At 48.9% G+C, this 18,598-nt stretch overlaps 1 protein-coding gene across 1 annotated transcript; it reads right to left on the bottom strand.

Moving 5' to 3' along the window:
- Positions 1-6,475: 6,475 nt before the first annotated feature.
- LOC136560131 (vitamin D3 hydroxylase-associated protein-like) lies at positions 6,476-17,778 on the bottom strand. Its single transcript, XM_066555802.1, is given in 16 exon segments — positions 6,476-6,623; positions 6,867-7,012; positions 7,829-7,937; positions 10,013-10,052; positions 10,675-10,718; positions 11,259-11,358; positions 11,837-11,934; positions 12,659-12,784; positions 13,766-13,890; positions 14,485-14,525; positions 15,044-15,212; positions 15,215-15,249; positions 15,524-15,657; positions 16,002-16,145; positions 16,477-16,590; positions 17,569-17,778. Coding segments are annotated over 16 exon segments (1,764 nt in total). The 3' UTR covers positions 6,476-6,494.
- Positions 17,779-18,598: the final 820 nt, after the last annotated feature.

Below are 18,598 nucleotides of genomic sequence, written 5' to 3'. Positions count from 1 at the left end.
AATGGTGTGGCTGACTGAAGGTAATCTCTTTTTGATGAAACAAGACCTTCTCCTTGCAGGCAAGTCTAAGGGTCTGAGCAGACCCTACTAGCTTGGGGTGTAACTTGGCAGAAGGGGTCTAAATAGTAGACCCCTTCTGTAAAATGTAACACAGTATGGTAATGTAGTGATTCTTATAGGCTGTATGTAAATGCTGTAGGATTTGTATATTGTACTGGATTGGTTAGTGAGAATCAGAATATTCAACACAGAAGAAGATTTATTGTATTGTAACAGGAACTTCACTCTCTTGCCTCTCTTACTCTCTTACCCTTTTACGCTCTTAACCCTTTTACTCTCTCACCCTCTCATCCTCTCTACCCCTCTCTTCTCTGGGGCCTGCTCTGAGCTGTGGCTGGCAGCTCCCAGCAGGGCCCTGCCCCCAGGCCCTTTGCAATAAACCCCAAGTTCCACAACCTGGCTGCAGAGATCTCTTGTCTCCGTCCGTCCCGACCGTCCCACCCCTGACACTCCTACAGCCGGTGTGTGAGGTCTTTCCAGCACAGATGGCTCCCACTACCAGCACCAAGAACAACACACTGAGCTGAAGGCCACAGCCCAGCCAACATCAGCCATGGTCTGTCTGCAGTCTCCTCTGTTGCTTTTGGATGGTGGATCCTCCCTATGGGTCCCCTCCGTGGGAAAAGTGTTTGGGCAGCTATGGATTGTGCATTACACAGCTTTGCAAGCTTCCAGCAGAGTGTGGAACTGGATATGGAATGGAGGCTGAAGAGCCCTCTCTCTTCAGGGCTAAGTGGTCCTAAGTGCTCAGTTTTCCATTGCCACATGCCTTCTCAGCAGTTGTAAGTGTTTACTACTGCTTTCTGTCACAATTTGTGTCAGCTGGGAATGTTCTTATCTTAGTTCTTAACTAGAGAAGTTTATGGATTCTGAACAAATCTGGCTTTGGGGTCCTCAAGAAAACAGTCTGGAGCTGGCAGCAATGTGGTAACAAATTGAGCTGGCCTTTTCCTGTGTCCATTCCAGTGGCACCCTTCCTTGGGGAGCCTCCTCAGCTCTGGCACTGCTGGTGTGAGAAGAGCTGCTGCTCATCCTGCTCCTGCTCCATGGTTCTGGCTGCAGCAGGAGCTTCCAGAAGGTGCAGAGTGATGCACATGAGCAGAGCCAGCATGCAGCAGTGCCCAGCCCTCTCCCAGTCCTCATCCAGCCTCCAGGAATCCATGCAAGCACTTCCTGAGGCAGAGGTGGGTTCTTTGCCTGTGTGACAGCACCACAAGCTCTGTGATGGGCTGAGCAGATGTGGGAGGGTTTTCTCCCTGTGCTAGGAAGTATCAGGGCATCAGCCTCCCACATCCTCCCACATCCTCCTGGGCTCTGGGATCTGTGCCCTGATCCTGCCCTTTAGACACTTGGTAAATGTTTAACCCAGACAGACACAGCTGTGCCTGGACTCACTTGGCATTTCAAAGGGCACATTTTTCAGCAGGCACAGCTGCATTTCCAGATGGCTGGATGCTGCTGGGGAAAACCCTTCTCCTATCAATGTGCCAGCATCTCCACATCCTTCATGAATCTGAGGTGTGGCTCCTCCTGCCACCAAAAGGCCACAAATCCAAGGGAACCTAAAGGAAGGAAGGAGAGGGATGTCCCAGGCCAAATCTCCACAGCAGAGGAGACAGACCAGCCTGACTCACAGGTCAATATTCACTTCTCCACATTGATTTTGTCACCTGAACTGATCCAAGACCAAGGTCAAACCCACTGGTGGAGTTCAGATGAAAGCCATGACCCTTTTCACAAGGAGAGTCAGCCTGTAACAGCTGGTCTGGGATTTCATGGTGGCATCCACAACATGCCCTTCACCTTGACCATCCCAGAAAAAGGCACTTAAACCAAGTCAGAGAGTCCCCTCCTGTCCCCAGCAAGACCTGCACCATCTTTGCTTGCAAGAGCAAAAATGCACTGATTCATTCTCAGCAGGTTCAGCTCTCGGGCAGGCTGGGTCTTTTCTGAAATTCCTATAACTGAACTGGTTTTTCCCTAAATTGGTAAGAAACATTTTTGCCAGCTTTGACCTCATTTTGGTTGAAATGACAAAGAATAAATCCTGACAGCTGTGTCTTGAGTGCATGTATTTGTAACCAAACACTCTGATGCTTCTTTTAAAACTATTTACAAGATGAGGCACGTTAACTATGCTGCTCTGAAAGAATTTTAAAGACATTTTACAAAATACTGAAATCATAGTGAAATGGGCTGGACCACTCTGGGGAACTTGTTCAAGTTGGCTCAGAGGGCTGAATAAATGTTTTCTGGGAGCTCTCCAGTTTCTGACTCATTTCAGCCTGGAATATCCATTGGAAGCATAACACTTTCCTCAGTTCCAGTCTAACTCCACCAGCACTCACAGAACAGCTGCTAAGAAACTTTCCCCTACCCAAGCTGCAACTTTCCAAACACCAAGGACATCAGTAGAGAGGTGAGGGTCTGTCCCTTATAACCCTTTTTCATGTTGCCCAGCCAGGACCCTGTTGGCTTTTCCTGAATAAACTGTGTTAGGATGGCAAGAGAGAAGCCCCACAGCAGCCCTTGGACCTCTGACAGCAGAGGCTGCTTCCTCTCCTGACCATCCCTACATTTTTCCCACTTTATGGGTATTGCACTATTTTCCTCCAGATTTTCCACGGCCAAGTTGTATGAATCCTACTTAGAACTTGTCCAGCAAGGCAGAGTCATGATCAGAAAGGGTTCTGCAGAGAGCTGTTTGCTCTTCACCAGCAGTCCAGGAGCATTCCTATTTTGTCCATCATGTCTGGTGTCTGGCGCAGGTCTGTCCCCACTGAGTGACAGCTGTGGCTTCAGTGCCCTGCTGGTGAGGGGCTGGGATGTTCCCAGCTGCTCCATGACTGGGCACAAATCTTACAGCAGGAACCTGGCTGTCACTGGCTTCCCAGGGGCGAGCAGGGAATGTAGGAAGCTGCAGAACAGTGACAGGAAAGAAAACAAAACAAAGAGTGAGCAGACCCTGCTTGCAGGGGTGAGGATTTCTGCAGCAAATAGCTGTTTCAGAGTGAAAGATTTACCAACCCTAATTATTGCCTTTTTTGTGTGTGTTTCAAGGGTGAGCCTTGTTATGTTCAGGTGTTTTGTTTCACCTGCTTTTTGAACATTTGCTTTAAGCTTCTTCAACTACCACCTTCCTTGAAGCGAATATCTGGGATCCTGGGAATGTTTGTGTCCCTAATTTTCTCTGCCACTGCCTGCTATGTAGAGAGCTCTGTGTATTTTGGATTCTGTAAGAGGACACCTGACCCCTTCTAACCACTCTTGTTCTATTTTATTTGCTCCTGGTGTTGTGATTATGCAACAATGTGAACTGCAAACTAAAGAAGAAGTCCTGCAAAATAAAGTAAAACCAAATAAAACCCCTGGATTTTATGATGCCTCAATCTCTCAGCCTTGTTTGGTAATTTATCTGGTCACAGAATGAAATGTGGGTTAAGGAGGGCAGATTTAAATTATTAAAATCAAGAGGGAGGAGGAGAAAGGATCAAAGACCACAACCAGGATATTGTGCTGAAGATGAAAGAAACTAGTAAAAACAAAGCCCTTTTGTCCCAGTCAGCATTTGCACATAATTCTTTGGGACAGACCAAACCTGGACTTTGGTCAGTGCTAGGCAGCTGGACAAGCACTCTGCAAACACACAGTGCAGGGCTGCAGGGGCTGCACAGCCCGAGCCTGCACACAGCAGCCCTGTGCTGGTGGCTGTGGAAGGGGCTGACATTCTTTTTCCAGCTTGGAGGAGGCCTGGAGGAAGAACTCTGCTGAAAACTTGAAGTTATGCCCTGCTAAAGGCTTTTCTCTGCCAGTGTTTCAGCAGCACCTGGCCTCACCAGAGTGCTCTCAGCATCACCCTCCCCACTTTCCCCACATCAGTGCAGCAATGGCAACTGATGTCATGAACAACCTGGCTGGAGAAGGGCCCTAAATTTTACCCAGGAAATGTGCTTTGCTGTCTGCCCAGCTGAGGCATTTACCTGATCTGTAAATTACTGAACAGACCCCTAAATCAGGTCCAAACATGTATCTTATTTCCCTCACACTTTTCCAACATTCTTCTGGACTTCTTCACTACCTCACCCACTTCAGTGCCAGGAGAGTGTTATCTGAGCATCCACACTCTCTACTGCAGCATCTGCTGGATCGCAGGGAGAAATTCCCTTTGGCTGCTGGGTCTGGGAGTGAGTGCTGCAGGATCCTGAGATCTAGTGACTGGCTGGAGGCAGGAGAGCAGGAGGAACAGCAAACCCCTTCCAGAGCCACCCACAAGGAGCAGCTGGAATGCAGAGCACAAGTATGCCTGGAGAAATTTGTGGATGTGACAGCCTGGTCAGAGAGTGAGAAAATCAGATAAGTTTTCTCATGGCTGACTTGTGAGACTTTAGGGAATTGTAGAGAAATGATGATAGCTTGTTACTGTGAACAACCTGCAGGTGGTGTTTTCCTACTCTCTGTTTTCCTGTTTTTCTCAGAGATTGTTCATAAGAAAGGTGTTTTTGTTAATTAGTCAGTCAGGTATTGATTGATTGACCAGTCTGCTCTGTATGTATTGGAACAGTCTATAAAAGAGAGAATTTTGGTATTAAAGCTGCTGCTGTGCAAACCAGCCTTCTGGTGAGTCTGTGCACTTTCTTACTCAATAGCCACAAAAATTGCTTTTAGAAACAGGACTTTTTCACTTGGTTCAGCCTTGCAAAGATATGGAGGGATACAGGAGTGAAGGACACAGACCTTTCCTTGCAAAACAAGGTCTGTGCTTGCTCCGGTCCAGCCAGGGATGCTACCTGGGCAGATTTCTTATTTAATGGAGAGCTCCCACCACCTTCCCTTTGAGAGGACAGCTAGAGACCCTTTGCTGCAGGCCTGAGAGGGTCACAGTCACTCCACAGGCTGTCCCCAGCAGCAATCCTGCAGGGGCAGAGCATCTCCTCAGGGCAGGGTGTGCCATGGAGCTTCTCTGGCTCCCCACGGGTCAGAGGGGGGTGACTCAGGCTTCGTGACTGTCACACTCCCCGTGTGACTCAGAGCTGCTGCTGGATGACTGCAGCATCCCTGCACAGCCCCGGGGAGGCAGATGAGTACCAAGGGCTGTGTCACCCCTTCTCTGTCCCGGCACGCTTGGGGAAGGAATCACCCTGATGATCATTGCTAGTGATAGTGCCTTATTTCAACACACACGTGCTTATTCAAAGCATCTCCTTCATCACTCCCCCTTTGTCCTCCAGCCTCTTCTTCCACCTTGAGAGTGAAGGATGGGTCAAGAAACAGCACATGATTGTCAGGGCGGTGCTGGAAGCGCCGAGCAGTGGAATGGCCTAAGTGTAGCCACAGAAATGCTTTCTCAGTTTTCCCTGTAGTGTTTGTGGGCAATAAACTCCCATATTTTCCCATTGCTTAACTGGAAGAAATAATGAGGAACAGGGGTGATGACAGACCAGCTAACATTTCTCTCAGCTTATGGCTAAACAGAGAACATGAAGTTTTGCAGGACTCCCTGCACAGCTAAACTGCTGGATGGTGTGGAGATCTAGACAGCAAATGAGTTCAGGAAGGGGACAAGTCTGTGGAGGAGAGCTCTCTTGGCAGCTATTTAAACCCATGGGCTGACTGCAAGTCTTTGCCAAAAAGTCTCTTGGCAAAACAATGGCACAGCCAGAGGGGGAATCCTGCACTTACCAGGTTATACTCTCCCACAAACATCTGCTCCTGCCCACTGTTGGAAGTAAAATATTGCAATAAACAGCTCTTTGGTCTCACACCATACAATAAATAATATTAAACTGTTGTTATTGGATCCCTTTGGTCCAGCATTAACTCCTTTCTTTTGTTTTTTTGACTCAGTTAAACTCTAACAACAAAGGACAATTTAGACAGAGATGAGATTTCTGCTGGCTATTTTTAAACAGAATTTAGTGCCACTTTATTAAAACATTAGCTCAGAGTTTTCAACTCACTATCTACTTTGCTTCATATCAGGTAGAAGGTGGCTGGAGTGAAGAGCAGGGAGTGAAAAGCCATCCCACTGGAGGCTGTGTGGTGGTGTTTGCAGGGGTCCAAGGACAAGTAAAGAGATGGGAATCTTGACTCCATATTTCAGAAGGCTGATTTATTATTTTATGATATATATTATATTAAAAGAAAATGATATATTAAAAGTTACTAAAAGAATAGAAGAAAGGATTTCATCAGAAGCCTAGCAAGGAATAGAAAAGAATTTCAATAAAATCTTGTAACTGCTCACAGCCTCAACACAGGTGGCTGTTTGGTCATCAAGCAAAAACAATTTCACATGCTGGGTAAACAATTCTCCAAATCACATTCCAAAGCAGCAAAACACGGAGAAGCTGAGGCTTCTCAGCTTCTCAGGAGAAAAGATCCAGATGAAAGGATTTTTCATAAAATATGTCAGTGACAAGGCTGGCTCCCAGAAATCACACACTTCTCTTTGTGCCACGGGCAAGAGCCTCCACCTCCTTCATGAAGCGCAGGCACAGCTCTTCCTGCCAGGGCAGGGCCACGCACTGCACGGCCACGGGCATCCCCACGGCTCCTGACACGGCCTGCAAGAGGTCAGGGAATGCTGAGTCAGGGCCGCAGGGCAGGCACGGGACAGGGCAGGGAGGGAGGGCAGAGGAAGGGCCAGCGAGGGCACAGCTGCCAGGCTGCCAAACTGCAAACCGCGCCGCTAAACCAGCTCCAGCTGCGCTGCTCAACTCCCACTAGGAGAGGTAGACAAGCCTTGGGACCACGTCCCAGGGGTGTCACTCTGCTGGTTCCAAGACCTGAGCTCTTTTGCTGCTGACCTCTCTCAGCCTCTTGTCCCAGGGGTCCCCATAGTGCCCTCGGTAGTGCTTCAGCTCCTCCTCGTCGGCTCTCGTGACCGTGCTGACCGGCACCACCCCGGCAGGGAAGTCCAGCACGTTGTACAGATGGGTGTAGGAGGTTGCAGCTGGGACACAGAGCATGCAAAATGGCAAAATTTAATGTGCTGGGTCAGCAATGACCTCCAGATGGTAACCTGAGTTGCAGGAATTGCAGGCTGGAGTTGCTGGTCCAGAGGAGGCCCTGAAAACGTGCTGCCCCAAAGGGACCTTTAATGGAGAGGTTTGAGTGACAGAGAGCAGTGACCTGTGCATTTACCTGTCACTCGTGGGGAGATTAGATGTGCTCTGTGAGGGACCAATTCAGAGTCTGCATCTATCCCTAGGGGAAAATCCCAGCTACCTTTTCAAGATATTCCTGATGTCCAGTTATGCAACATCACCGTGGGGATTTTGGATCCCAAAAGGTCATTGCTAGAGGGGTGGAGGACCCTGACTTGGTGGAAGCTATAAAAAAAGGCCTTTTTCTGCAAGTCACATGCAATGAGCCTTCCTGCTGTTTGCAGAGTTTTGGGAAATGTGAGACAGCTGCATCCAAAAGAGCCTGGTCCTGTACCAAAATCTGCCACAGCTGTCCTCACTGCCACCTTCTGCTGCAGGAGCAGCTCTGGGGCAGAAAAACAGGGAAAACTCACCCATGAACAGCTGGGACAGAGGGACCACTTATGGCTGCCCCAGAATTACCCACACATCTTCAGCTCAGATGAGGTGGGGTGGGAGAAGACCCACCCAGAGCCTCTCCTTTGCCTTCTCCCCAAGGGCAGAGCCAGCATGGTTTGGGGAATGTCCATGGACTCAAGTGTCCTGCTGCAGCTCTGCCCACAGACACACCCTGGGTGTGTGCAGGGACACTTGTGTGCCCTGTGTGTCCTCAGGGACGTTACCAAAGAGCTTCCCAGCATAGCCATGGTTGAAGGCTGGCCCCAGCACGGGACAAAGGATCACATCCAGCCTCAGCTGCCTCCATTTGGTGATGAACTCTGTGCGGTAAGCCTGGAGGGAAAGGAACAGAAGATGTTGGGGTGTCTGTTGGACAGCAGTGGCAGATCAGTGCTGACACAGGAAAAGGAGGGAGAAAGTCTTGCTGGATACAGCAAAAAAATTATTTAAGAAAAAATCTGAACTGTGCTTTGAAAGGGTCAAGGGAGTTTGTTCTTCCATTTTTAGGTTTCCTGTCAGAATACCATGTGCTGCCCAGACCTAGACATTAATGCTAGGTGCGTGATTCAGAACTGATTTATTTGAGTATTTACCCAATCTTTTCCATGAACAGCTTTGTTTTAGAATTATATTGAATGGAGATCAACAGCAGTTTGTTTGGATGACTAAAAAGTCACATTTCCTAAAAGCTTTCGTTATTCTGGTATAAGTATTAAAAAACACGAAGCCAAAATACTTCCAAAAAACCTTCATTCATTCTACATGAGGATACAGGTAAGGAGAGGACATTTGGGCAAGCCCCAGGACATCCCCCAAAACACAGGAGGCACAGCTTCAGGCTTGTACTGCAGCTCCAAGAGAAATCCAGATCTGAAGTCTGGTTTAGCACAGCTTTGCTGAACATCAGGCAATGAATCCATCCCCAAAGAGAGGTCCCACTTTGTCATAGCAAACAGACACAGATGGAACCACAGTCGTTTCTGCAGCCATTTTCTGGCTACAGGGACACATCTGTGCCATGGCCCAGCCCCTGTCCTGCACAACCCTTTCACAGCAAGTTTTCTGTACAAGAGTCTTCCAGCTCTCTCACAAAAGGCCTGGCCTTGGGGCTATTTTTAATCTGACCTCAATTTCCACCTGCAGTCTGAGATCCTTCCTGCTGAAAGTTCAACAAATGAGATGTGTTTCCAGGAAATACAGTCACTGCAGCTAACCTGAATTTTTTTTCTTTTTCTGAGAGAAAAGCTGGTCACTAGCCAAAAGTTTTGAATCGGCTCTTGTTTGCAGTAGATGAAAACATGTGAATATGGTTTCACTAAGCTGTAACAATTCAAAATATCTCTGAAGCCATCAAATCTTCTGAAGTGTTTTCTTTTTGGCTTTTTTGTTTGTTTGTTTGTTTTTGTGGTGGCTCTTTTTTGTGTGTGTTTTGTTGGTTTGTCTGTCTTGGATTTTTTATGTTTATTTATTTGGTTTGGTTTTCTGTGGGGTGTTTTTCAGGAATGGGAGAGGAATCTGTTTTCACCTTAAAAAAAAAACCCATGCCCATTTCATTTCAAACACTCCCACCAGTGACCAGGCAGCTTTTTAGGAGTTTTTCCTCTGCCCTATAATTTGTCAGACCACAGTGCACACATCCATGGAGTGAGTGGCACTGATAGAGGCTGGTGGTGCAGGCTGGGGGGATGCTGCTCCTCGGGGAGGGTTGTGAGGGTGTCCCAGGGAACACAGATCCTGCCTTGTGGGAGGACACCAAAACAGCCTCCTCAGCGTTGCAAAACACCAGCTGAAAGAGGATACTCCCTATAAATAGACAGAGGCAGTGGAAAATACCAGTGAGGAGAGGTGCTATTTAAACCCAAGGACAAAAATAAAATAAGGATAAACTGGAAGGGAGTAAAGAGCAAAGGAAACATGGTGGTTTTCCAACCATCAGAGAAGAGACAAGAGGAGGCAGTCAATAAAACCAAATTGAAGCATAAAACTTAGCTGGTTTAAAAGAGGAACCTGGTCAGCTTGTGGCAGCACTGGATGCGGTTGTCCAGGAAAAAGCTTCCTGTCTGAGGTTCCTGATCTCAAATGAGTTCATAAGGAAGCTACCTAAGTCACAGAGTTCATGTAGAAAATTTTTGACTCCTAATGTCTCTGCTTGATAGTTCAAGTATGGCCTTAGGTCAGAACAGTAACACCTAATAATTGAAACGAAGAATTCACAACAAGAGACAGAAAAGACAAAATGAAACCTCATCTTTAGTGGCTGTTCCTATGCTGTTTTTGCTTAAACAGTGCAGGGCAAAGTATGGTGAATAATTTCCAACCCCAAGTCCATCACTGAGTGCAAAGTAACTGCTTAGAAATTTTGGAGACCTCTCACTACAGTAAGAAAAATAAAGTTAAAATCACATTACCGCCACTGCCCTATGCTGATCCCAGAGGTTTTTGGCAGACCTGGAAAGGTGACAGAATTAATGAGCTTTGTGGCAACAGAAAATAGTTAATAAAATGCACAGACAGCCCATTTTTAAGAATGTTAAGGGAATGTTAACATTCCCTTAAGAATGTTTCCCTTCTGGGAACAAGCAATGGTACCACCCAGCTGATCCCCTTAGAAGTACATCAAAAGAGCTTTTGTTAAAGCATGCCAGAAGACCTGGATAAAAATCAGTGTTCTAAATTCATTAGCTACCAGTTGTGTGTGTCTGTGCCTCTCTTGGAGGTGCAGGTGCCTCACACCACACTGCATGTGCAGGCAGAGACCTCTGCATTAACTTGGCACGTGATGCTCTGGGTACCACCCAGACAGGGAAAACAGCCCTTATCTCCCTGTGCTGATCTCCAGGGAGCCATCCCAGCCCTGCTACTCTGAGGATCCTTAAGCCCTTAAACACCCCCGGCTGAGAATCCCTGGATTAGGCGGTGCTGAGCCTGGGTGGTGCAGAGGCAGCACGCCCCACCTGGCTCAGCCTGTGCCACCATGGCAGGGCTTTGCACAGCTGGCATCTACCTGCATGAGCAGGTGGGCACAGGCAGGTACATCCCCTTTCTCCAGAGCTACCCCAGGGTGCCTTACCCCACTCCACAGAGAGCGCCGAGATCCCGAGCAATGCGTGGGTACTTTTGGAGGGAAGAGAAAAACTTGGGATTAGTCAACAGCAATGCAGCTGGAATAGCTGGCTGCCCTGGGACTGCATTTTGGGCATCTGTCTTCTCCTGGCGCTGAAGGACGGGCCAGTTCCAGTGAAGAGGGTTTATTCCCACAGTAATTTACACATTTAATCACTACAGCTCTTACAAATAAGGCTCTAGACCACACTAGTAGTCCTGGAAATCATCTTCTGTATGTGGGAATGCTGCTTAGATCCTTGCTAGTGATATTCTTTCTCCTGGAGCTCATTGCTGGAAGGGCGGGCTGTATGCTCACAGCCCATCATATTTCAAGCTCCCCATGCAAAACTCCCACAAAAAGCTGTCAGACTCACTTGATAAGTTCATCTTGGGTTTAAAAATTAAATGTATTTCATTATGAAGCCTATCAGGCAATTAACATGAAGCAGCCAAGAATTCCTGGGTGGTACAATTTACCTCCCTGCACAAGGAAGCCTCCCCACCTCGCAGGTCTCCTATACCACAGGTGAGACACCCCCACACACTTACTATGGGTTTCAGAATGATAGCCAAGATCCTTTTCACCAGAGCAGGAAGCCTGTAAGTATTGTACTGGGATTTCAGGTTGGGATCCACGATGTCTCCTTTGCTGGAAGAGCAGAGAGTGAAAAAGTCAGGACAAGTCACCTGTAGACCGAGCAATAGGAACAACAGTGCTGCTCCCAAGGCAGGGTTTGTCTTGGAGGGGAGCTGCTAGAAGAAAAAATCTGCCCACTTCAACAGAAAACACTGAGCAATAAATGCTGAGGTAAACATGTAATGGTCATGGCAAAAGTGACAGATAAATCATCACTTTACTGCCTGTGTCATCAGGGCCATAAAAGTTGTGGGGGGCTTTGCAGTGGTGGGGCCATGCACAGCCCTGGGCATGCTGAGGTGAGAGAGTGTCTGGGTGTCAGCTGTGTGTGTGAACAGCTTGCTGCTCGTGCTAGAGTCACCCTGCCAGAAACTGCTCCTCTGCTGCTCATTGCTCAGTCTGTACACACAATATCAACGCTCTGGATGCAGCCAGTGGCCTCACAGTTGCAGGTTTCACTGCAGCCCACACAGCAATGGGTTTTACTCACAAGCAGTCCACCAGGTGGGCGGCCCCATCCGAGAAAATCCCTCTGGTGAACAGCTCATCCACCACGTAGTCAATCTTTGGTGGGGCAAAGGGAACGAGCTGCAAGAAAACCATCCCTGTCCAAGAGGCAGCAAGGGTGAATGACTCAGAGAGCCCTCTGTGAGCCTCCCTGCCTCATCAACCCTCACCAGGGGTCAGTGGGAAGTGGTGGGAGGCTTACACCTTCCTTTGCTGCTCCAGGACAGCAAGGCCTCATTTTCATCTGCCTGCTGTCCTTTCCCATTAGCCCCACACAAGGCATTAATGCATATTGGGACCTGGCACAGGCTCCACTCCTCCACATTCTTAGAGAAGAATTCTTAGAAACTTCAAACCACCGGTTTTAAATTTTCTTAAAATTATTTTGCATCATTGGAACAGCTACCACATAGAAATTTCCACTGGTGGAACCACAGAAAAACGTAGGCTAAAATAAGTCCCTGGAGGGTCAACTGCTCCAACTTCCTTCCCACTTACCCACTAGGAAATCTACAAGCTGTGTTTAACAGCTGAGGGATCACTGAAACTGTTTTGAGTTTCACATTTATGGGAACACCAAGCATGACGGAAACAACACTGCTTGGGGTGACGTGGAAATATCTAAACATAATCATTATGTCTGCTAGGCCAGAAATATAAACAAGATCACTCCAGTTTAGAAAACAAGCTGTTGCATTTGCCTTTCTCTTTTACCAGGAGCAAAAATGGAGACGGAAAGTGATTTATCCAGAGTTTGTTAGGAGCAGGGTAACAGCTCCAGGCAACCCCAGGCATGGACACCCACCGTGTGGCCTGCATCCTGGAGGAGCTCCCTGGTGAGCTGCACAGCCCGTCTCATGCTGGGCGAGGGCTGGAAGTAACCATCCCCTTCGTAGAACCCGACACGAAGAGGCCCCGAGCTGCTGTAAACCTGGGAGAGGGGGAGCCACGACTGCATCCAGGAGAAGAGCCCGACTGGGCTGCTCCCAGGGCTCAGGGTGTCAGGACATCCCTCTGGCTGTCCCGAGCAGCCAAGACCCCTGCCAGAGGGCTCAGACACTCTGGCACAGAGCCCAAACACCTGTGGGTTTGATTATGACCCGTGGAGCAAGTTACCAACCTTAGATGAAGATCTGTAAGTCATGACAAATTAAGTAGAATGAATTTATCACAAGGTGAAAAAGTAGATTTTGGGGTTTTTAGAATGGGGATTCAGCGGGGCAAGATGGAGGGATCTGGGCGTGTCCAGCCTTTCTTCTTCTTCTTCTTGACCTCCATCTTCTGCTGTGATGTTGGCACTTTTAGATTGGTTTAGAGTAGAAGCTCACTGTCTAACATAGGTGATAGGTATTGGAAAGTAATTGTAAATATTGTACATGTAGCTTTTAGTATAAAGAGATAACACTGCCCCAGGGCAGGCAGAGTGCCTGGAACTGTCCTGCTGGACGGACCTCGGCAGGACAGGAGAAAGAATTTTATAGATAAGATACAATAAACAACCTTGAGACCAAGAACTGAAGAGCTCTGACCCCTTCTTCGAGCACCAGGCTGGGAAAAGAGACTTTCCAACTTTTCTCGGGGTCACTCTGACCAGCGAGAGACCCCGACATTGGGGAGGCACCAGGTGAGCTCTCCTGGGTTGGGGGAAGGATGGGAGGAGCAGGGCTGGTGAAAAGCAGTGCTGTCCAGAACACAGGTCTGCAGCAGTGTCCTTGGTGTGGTCGTTTCACACCACCTCCTGCCTGCCAAACCTGCTGTAAGGCTGCTCCTGGGGTCACTCATGCTGGGTGTCCTCTGTCCACAAAGGTGTGTGCTTCCCTGGGTTCTTTGCTATCTTGGAAATCTAGGAATTTCTGGAGATGGTTCTCTGTTGCTGGGCAGGTGGAGACATGGGAGCGGCTCTGAGCCTTACCTGCTCATTGAAGGGGATGGGGGGCACGCTGGGGTCCAGCTGGAACATCTCCTGGCAGAGCAGAGCCTTCATGCACAGGGCCAGGCTGTCCACATCCCGTGCCATGGGCCCCAGCACCCCTGCCACTGCGAGCACAAAGGGCCTGTCACCTGCACTGCTGCCAGGTGGGCTGGTGCTGGCACAGAGCTGCTGGTGGGGCTCCAGCATGGGAGAGTTTCAGGTCAGGGAAAAGAAGTGGGGAAGGAGGGTAATGAGCAAGGAGGTCCAGCAGGAATAATCTGTCAGTCTCAGAGCAGAGGCAGCCTAATGAGCTTGATGACCTCCTGGGCCAGGCTTCTGCAGTCCTGAGGAGAGAGGGCTGCAGCCTTCCCACCAATGCCTGGGGGGAGCTGAAGCTGTCAGAGCCTCCTGGCAGCATCTCCAGTGAGGCATCCCAGGCCTTTGGCATGCACATCTCACACTCCTCCTGCCAGGCATTGCACTGCCTGGTTCCATTCCATCATTGCACTGATTTCATCCTGCTCAGGTTCAGCCAACACCAGCCACCACACAGAGCAGAACAAAATGGTGCAAAATGTCGTAGCAGGAGGCTGCTTTAATAATCACTGCTTTGGCTGGCTGTGAGGCACAGAGCAGGACAAGCACACTTGCTGGCATTTCAGCAGTTGGAGATGTAAGAGGCAAAGGTTTGATGTAGGAACATGCCATCATGGACTTACCTGACTGCATTCCCATGAGAGCACCAATGACTCCCTGTTTGCTGGGAATATAATGGGAAAGCAGATTAGCAGCAGGCTGTAGGGCAGGCCACCGTGCTGAGCTGCAAACTTCCCATTTGCCCTCAACCAAATCTAGGAGGGCAAAAGTTCCTGCAAAGACTTGACACTTCCTAGGCTATGAAGAAGACTTACATGGTCTGGAAGATGCTAAGGACGGTATTTATTAATCTCTTTTCCCTGCTGCAACTAACTCCTTATCTATGGGTAAGCTACCTCTGATAAACAGAAAACTCTTACAAGAAAAGCAAGGGCTGGCAAACATCTGAAAAGGAGATCACCCTGTAGTATTTGCTTTCAGCTTCTTGGCCAGAGCTATTAAAAACTGAATAAGTCTTTGTTGTGTTACACATTGAAGTCATCTTGTGTTATTAACAGAGCAAGTTCAATGCTAACTTAACCCTGGAGGAAACCATGGGCACTACCACAGTTTGATGCACTGTGGGGGACACCTTGCAGCCTCCACAGAGTGTGGAAGAAGAGGAGAGGAGCTGGGGTGTACCTGATCCTGTTGCCGGTGGGTTTGAGGCCGCAGAGCCCGCAGAAGCTGGAGGGCAGGCGGATGCTGCCAGCGATATCCGAGCCCATGCCCAGGATGGAGCCTCCCCCTGCAATCAGAGCTCCCTCCCCTCCTGAGGAGCCCCCGGGGCTCTTCTGGGGGTTCAGAGGTTCAAGGTCTGCCCAAAGATGAGGTTGCTGCAGTCGTAGCTGGGGAGAGGAAGATCAGCAGGTGAGTGAGGTTCTTCTGCCTCTGCAAGCCATAAATGCAGGGCATGGAGCACCGTGTGGGGATGCGTGTGGAATTAAGGTGGAATTGGCACGAAATAGATTTGTTGAGACAGCTGAATTTAAGAAGGAAGAGGCATCAAATACAAGAGAAATCATTTTAGATCAAAGTAAGGAGGCAATTAATATGTGCAATTAGCTTGGATAGCAAGAGGCACGTGTCGCAGTGTTTCCATGAAGGCAAACATGGCATTACTTTATCATGGTCTGTGGGATGTTGGTTTTCACAAAGGGGATTCCCCCCTGGTGCTTTAGGACCTGGACAATGACGCTATCTTCTTCCTTCACTTGGCCCAGAAATTTCACCATCCCTCCAGAGGAGATGTGGCCCTTGGGCATGGGAAACAAAGCTCTTTTTAGTGCAGGAGAGATGCTGCTTGGAGCTGTGACAAAACCAGACCTAATTCATCATGCCTCTTGTGGCAAAGCTCCCACCTAACTTTTCTCAGAGGCAGAACAGGACCTGACTATCCCAGGGAAAACCAGATCAGAACGGGTTACAAGTTTCTGGAGAAACCAAAATTTTAATCATAAGAAAGGCAGGTTTGCTGGTCCCACAATATTGGACCCAGAACATCTTTGTCTGAGGGAACTCTTAGCCAGTCCTGATGAGGATGGGACATCCTGGCCTGTTCCCAGACCCACGGCAAAAGGCAGAGGAACTGGGGATGTACCTTGCAATTAATGTGGTCCTTGATGCTGATGGGAATGCCATAGAGCAGCCCCTTCTCCTTTTGCTGCTTCAGTTTCTGGAGCTGATCCTCACACCCATGAATGAAGTCTGTCACACAGTTCACCTCCCGATTCACCTCCAAAGCCTCTCCAGAACACAGAAGAGCAGCAAGACAGAGGAATGGATGGAAGGAGACATTACATACTGAGTTTTCAAGCTGAATTTTTAACCTTCTCAAAGCTTTGGCATTATTGAGATTTTACCTATAAATTTAATATATTTCTTTCTGAGGTATTTTTCTGCCCTGGATTCTGCCATGCTTGTTTGCCTGTAAGCCCCCCTTCAGACATAACAGTACCATAAATTGTAATCCCCAGCATTGCTGGCTCTCTCAGCAAATGAGCTGATTTTTGATTTGAAAGTCCCACTGTAGGAGAGCCCTGTAGCATCTCTGCCATGCTGGAGGTGTCACCCACCTTGTCCATGTAGGAGTAGAGGACACTTTCTGGGGACAGGGACCCCTCCTTCAGCTTCTCTGCCAGCTCCACCATTGTCAGAGAGAGGATTTGGGAGCTCTGGATGCCTGGGTTCTGCAAAGGGTGGAGAATTGGATGCAGAGGGAAGAAAAAGACAGAAAAGGTTGGTTAAGTCTGCAAATACCCAATTCTAACATCTGCCCAGCAGTCACCTTGAGTGGAAAATTCTAGGATATATGCCCTGTAAACATGCAGACCTCCCACAGAGCACTGTGTGTGCTGGAGTGGGGAATTCACAGATGGGGAATTTGCTGAGTCTTAGTTCATAAAACTGGAACCAAAACAGGCAGAAAGCTGCACCTTGGCTGGAGAGTTGTATGAACCTGTAAGAGTGGTTAGACCTGTCTCTGTTTACTCTCTTACAGCCTTCACTCCCCTTCTAACTCTAACTCACTGAAGAGCAGTTCAACCAGCTAAAGTTTTACAAAATTTATCATTAACAAGGGGGGAAAAAAAGCGTGTGGGCTGTTTGCAACCTCCCTTCCAAGAAAATAATTGCAAGAGGTATTTCTTCTGGGTTTAAGACAGTACCACAGGCTTGACCTCCTAAAATCCAGGTGCTTCTTTACCTGGGAATGGGCAGGAGGAAATGGCTTTTGGTTGCTGATGTGCAGATGTTGGAAGGATGTGGAACCTCCTCGTACTTAGAGGATGATGGGGCAGACAGATCCCTATGGAGGGGCAGAGGAAAGAGGATGGGAGAGGAAAGGCTTGGCAGTAGGGATGCATGAGGAGAATGGGTGTGGAGGTCTGGGATGGCGACCTGACTGAGAAGGTCCCGAGCTCCAACTTTTCTTTCATCCTCAGGATTTCCTCAATGGGTCTGTATTGAGAAATACTTAATTTACACAGTGTTTTGTTGGAGGCCTTCTGAGGCAATGGAGGGTGATGACCCTCACAAAACCTTGGGTTGGTGATGCTACAAAACATGCCCGTGCCCCAGCCACCATTCACAGAGGGATTGATCAGAGCTCCCCCATTTCCTTGGTTACCCAAATTAGAATCCCTTCCTTGCACATACCCCAAATTTACCTCTTGTTTGAGCCTGCGAGCTGCCTTCTCCATTCTCTCCAGGGCCAGGTGCCGAGACCTCCTCGCCTCATCCATCTTCTGCTGGACCTGCCTCCTTCCCAGCCATCTCAGGAGCACCACAGCTGCAGCTGAGCTGCACAGCAGAGCCGAGAGGGCACCGAGGTCTCCCCAGGACGGATCCAGGACCTGCCACAGTCGCTCTTGGGTCATGGCTTGTGTCTCTTCAGCCCAGCTGCAGACACCTGGCTCTCCCACCTACTCCTCGGAGGGCTGATGAATGCAGACTGCGCTCGCCTACTGGGCAGCATCAGAGTTGCTTTAACAAAGTCCAGGAATGGACTTTGCAAAGTGTGGACTTTGAAAGGGTCTGGCTGCTGGAGCAGCACTGAGGGTCAGGCTGCAGAGCTGTGTGCTCAGCTTACTCACTTGGGGAGCTCCCCAAGGCTGTGTCCCCCCAGCCAGTGGCTGTGGCTGTACCTGGATACACACAGAGCTGAATGCCAGCACAGCCCAGCTCTGGGCTGGCCCTGCTATACCCACGTGTAGTAATTAATGAGCACTTAATTAATGAGCCCAATAGCAAGCAGTGCTCAGCCATCATCCCTGTCCCTCAGGCAGCATCACCCGCAGCCCCGTGAGCCTGGGAAAGTGTTCTGCTTGTCCTGGGAGCCTCATGTAGGGAGCCAAAGGGTCCCTGTGGAGAGATGGGAGCTCAGGAGACGCAAGAGAGGTGCAACAGTGACTCTGGAAGTGCAGTGTGGGAGGAACTCTCTGAAGGTGCCTTCAAGGAGTGACTGCTCTGTATCATTTTCAAGAAAAGCCCCTTTGAAAAGCATTTTGGCAACCTGAATCAGAGGGCAAGCAGTGTTGGGAAATCCCCTCTGATGGATTCAGAGTCTGCTCTCCTGTTTCTAACCCATCCTCCAGCCAGCAGAATGCCAAGGAGCTGGACCATGTAGCCAGACCAGTGGCCCCTTACCCAGCCATGGGTGCTCCCCTGCCCGGGACTGTTCTGTGGCTTAGTGCAAAA

Source organism: Molothrus aeneus, chromosome 9 (assembly GCF_037042795.1).
Source record: "Molothrus aeneus isolate 106 chromosome 9, BPBGC_Maene_1.0, whole genome shotgun sequence".
NCBI lineage: Eukaryota > Metazoa > Chordata > Aves > Passeriformes > Icteridae > Molothrus > Molothrus aeneus.
The sequence above is the reverse complement of the archived record's forward strand: the minus strand, read 5'-3'. Positions and strand labels throughout refer to the sequence as shown.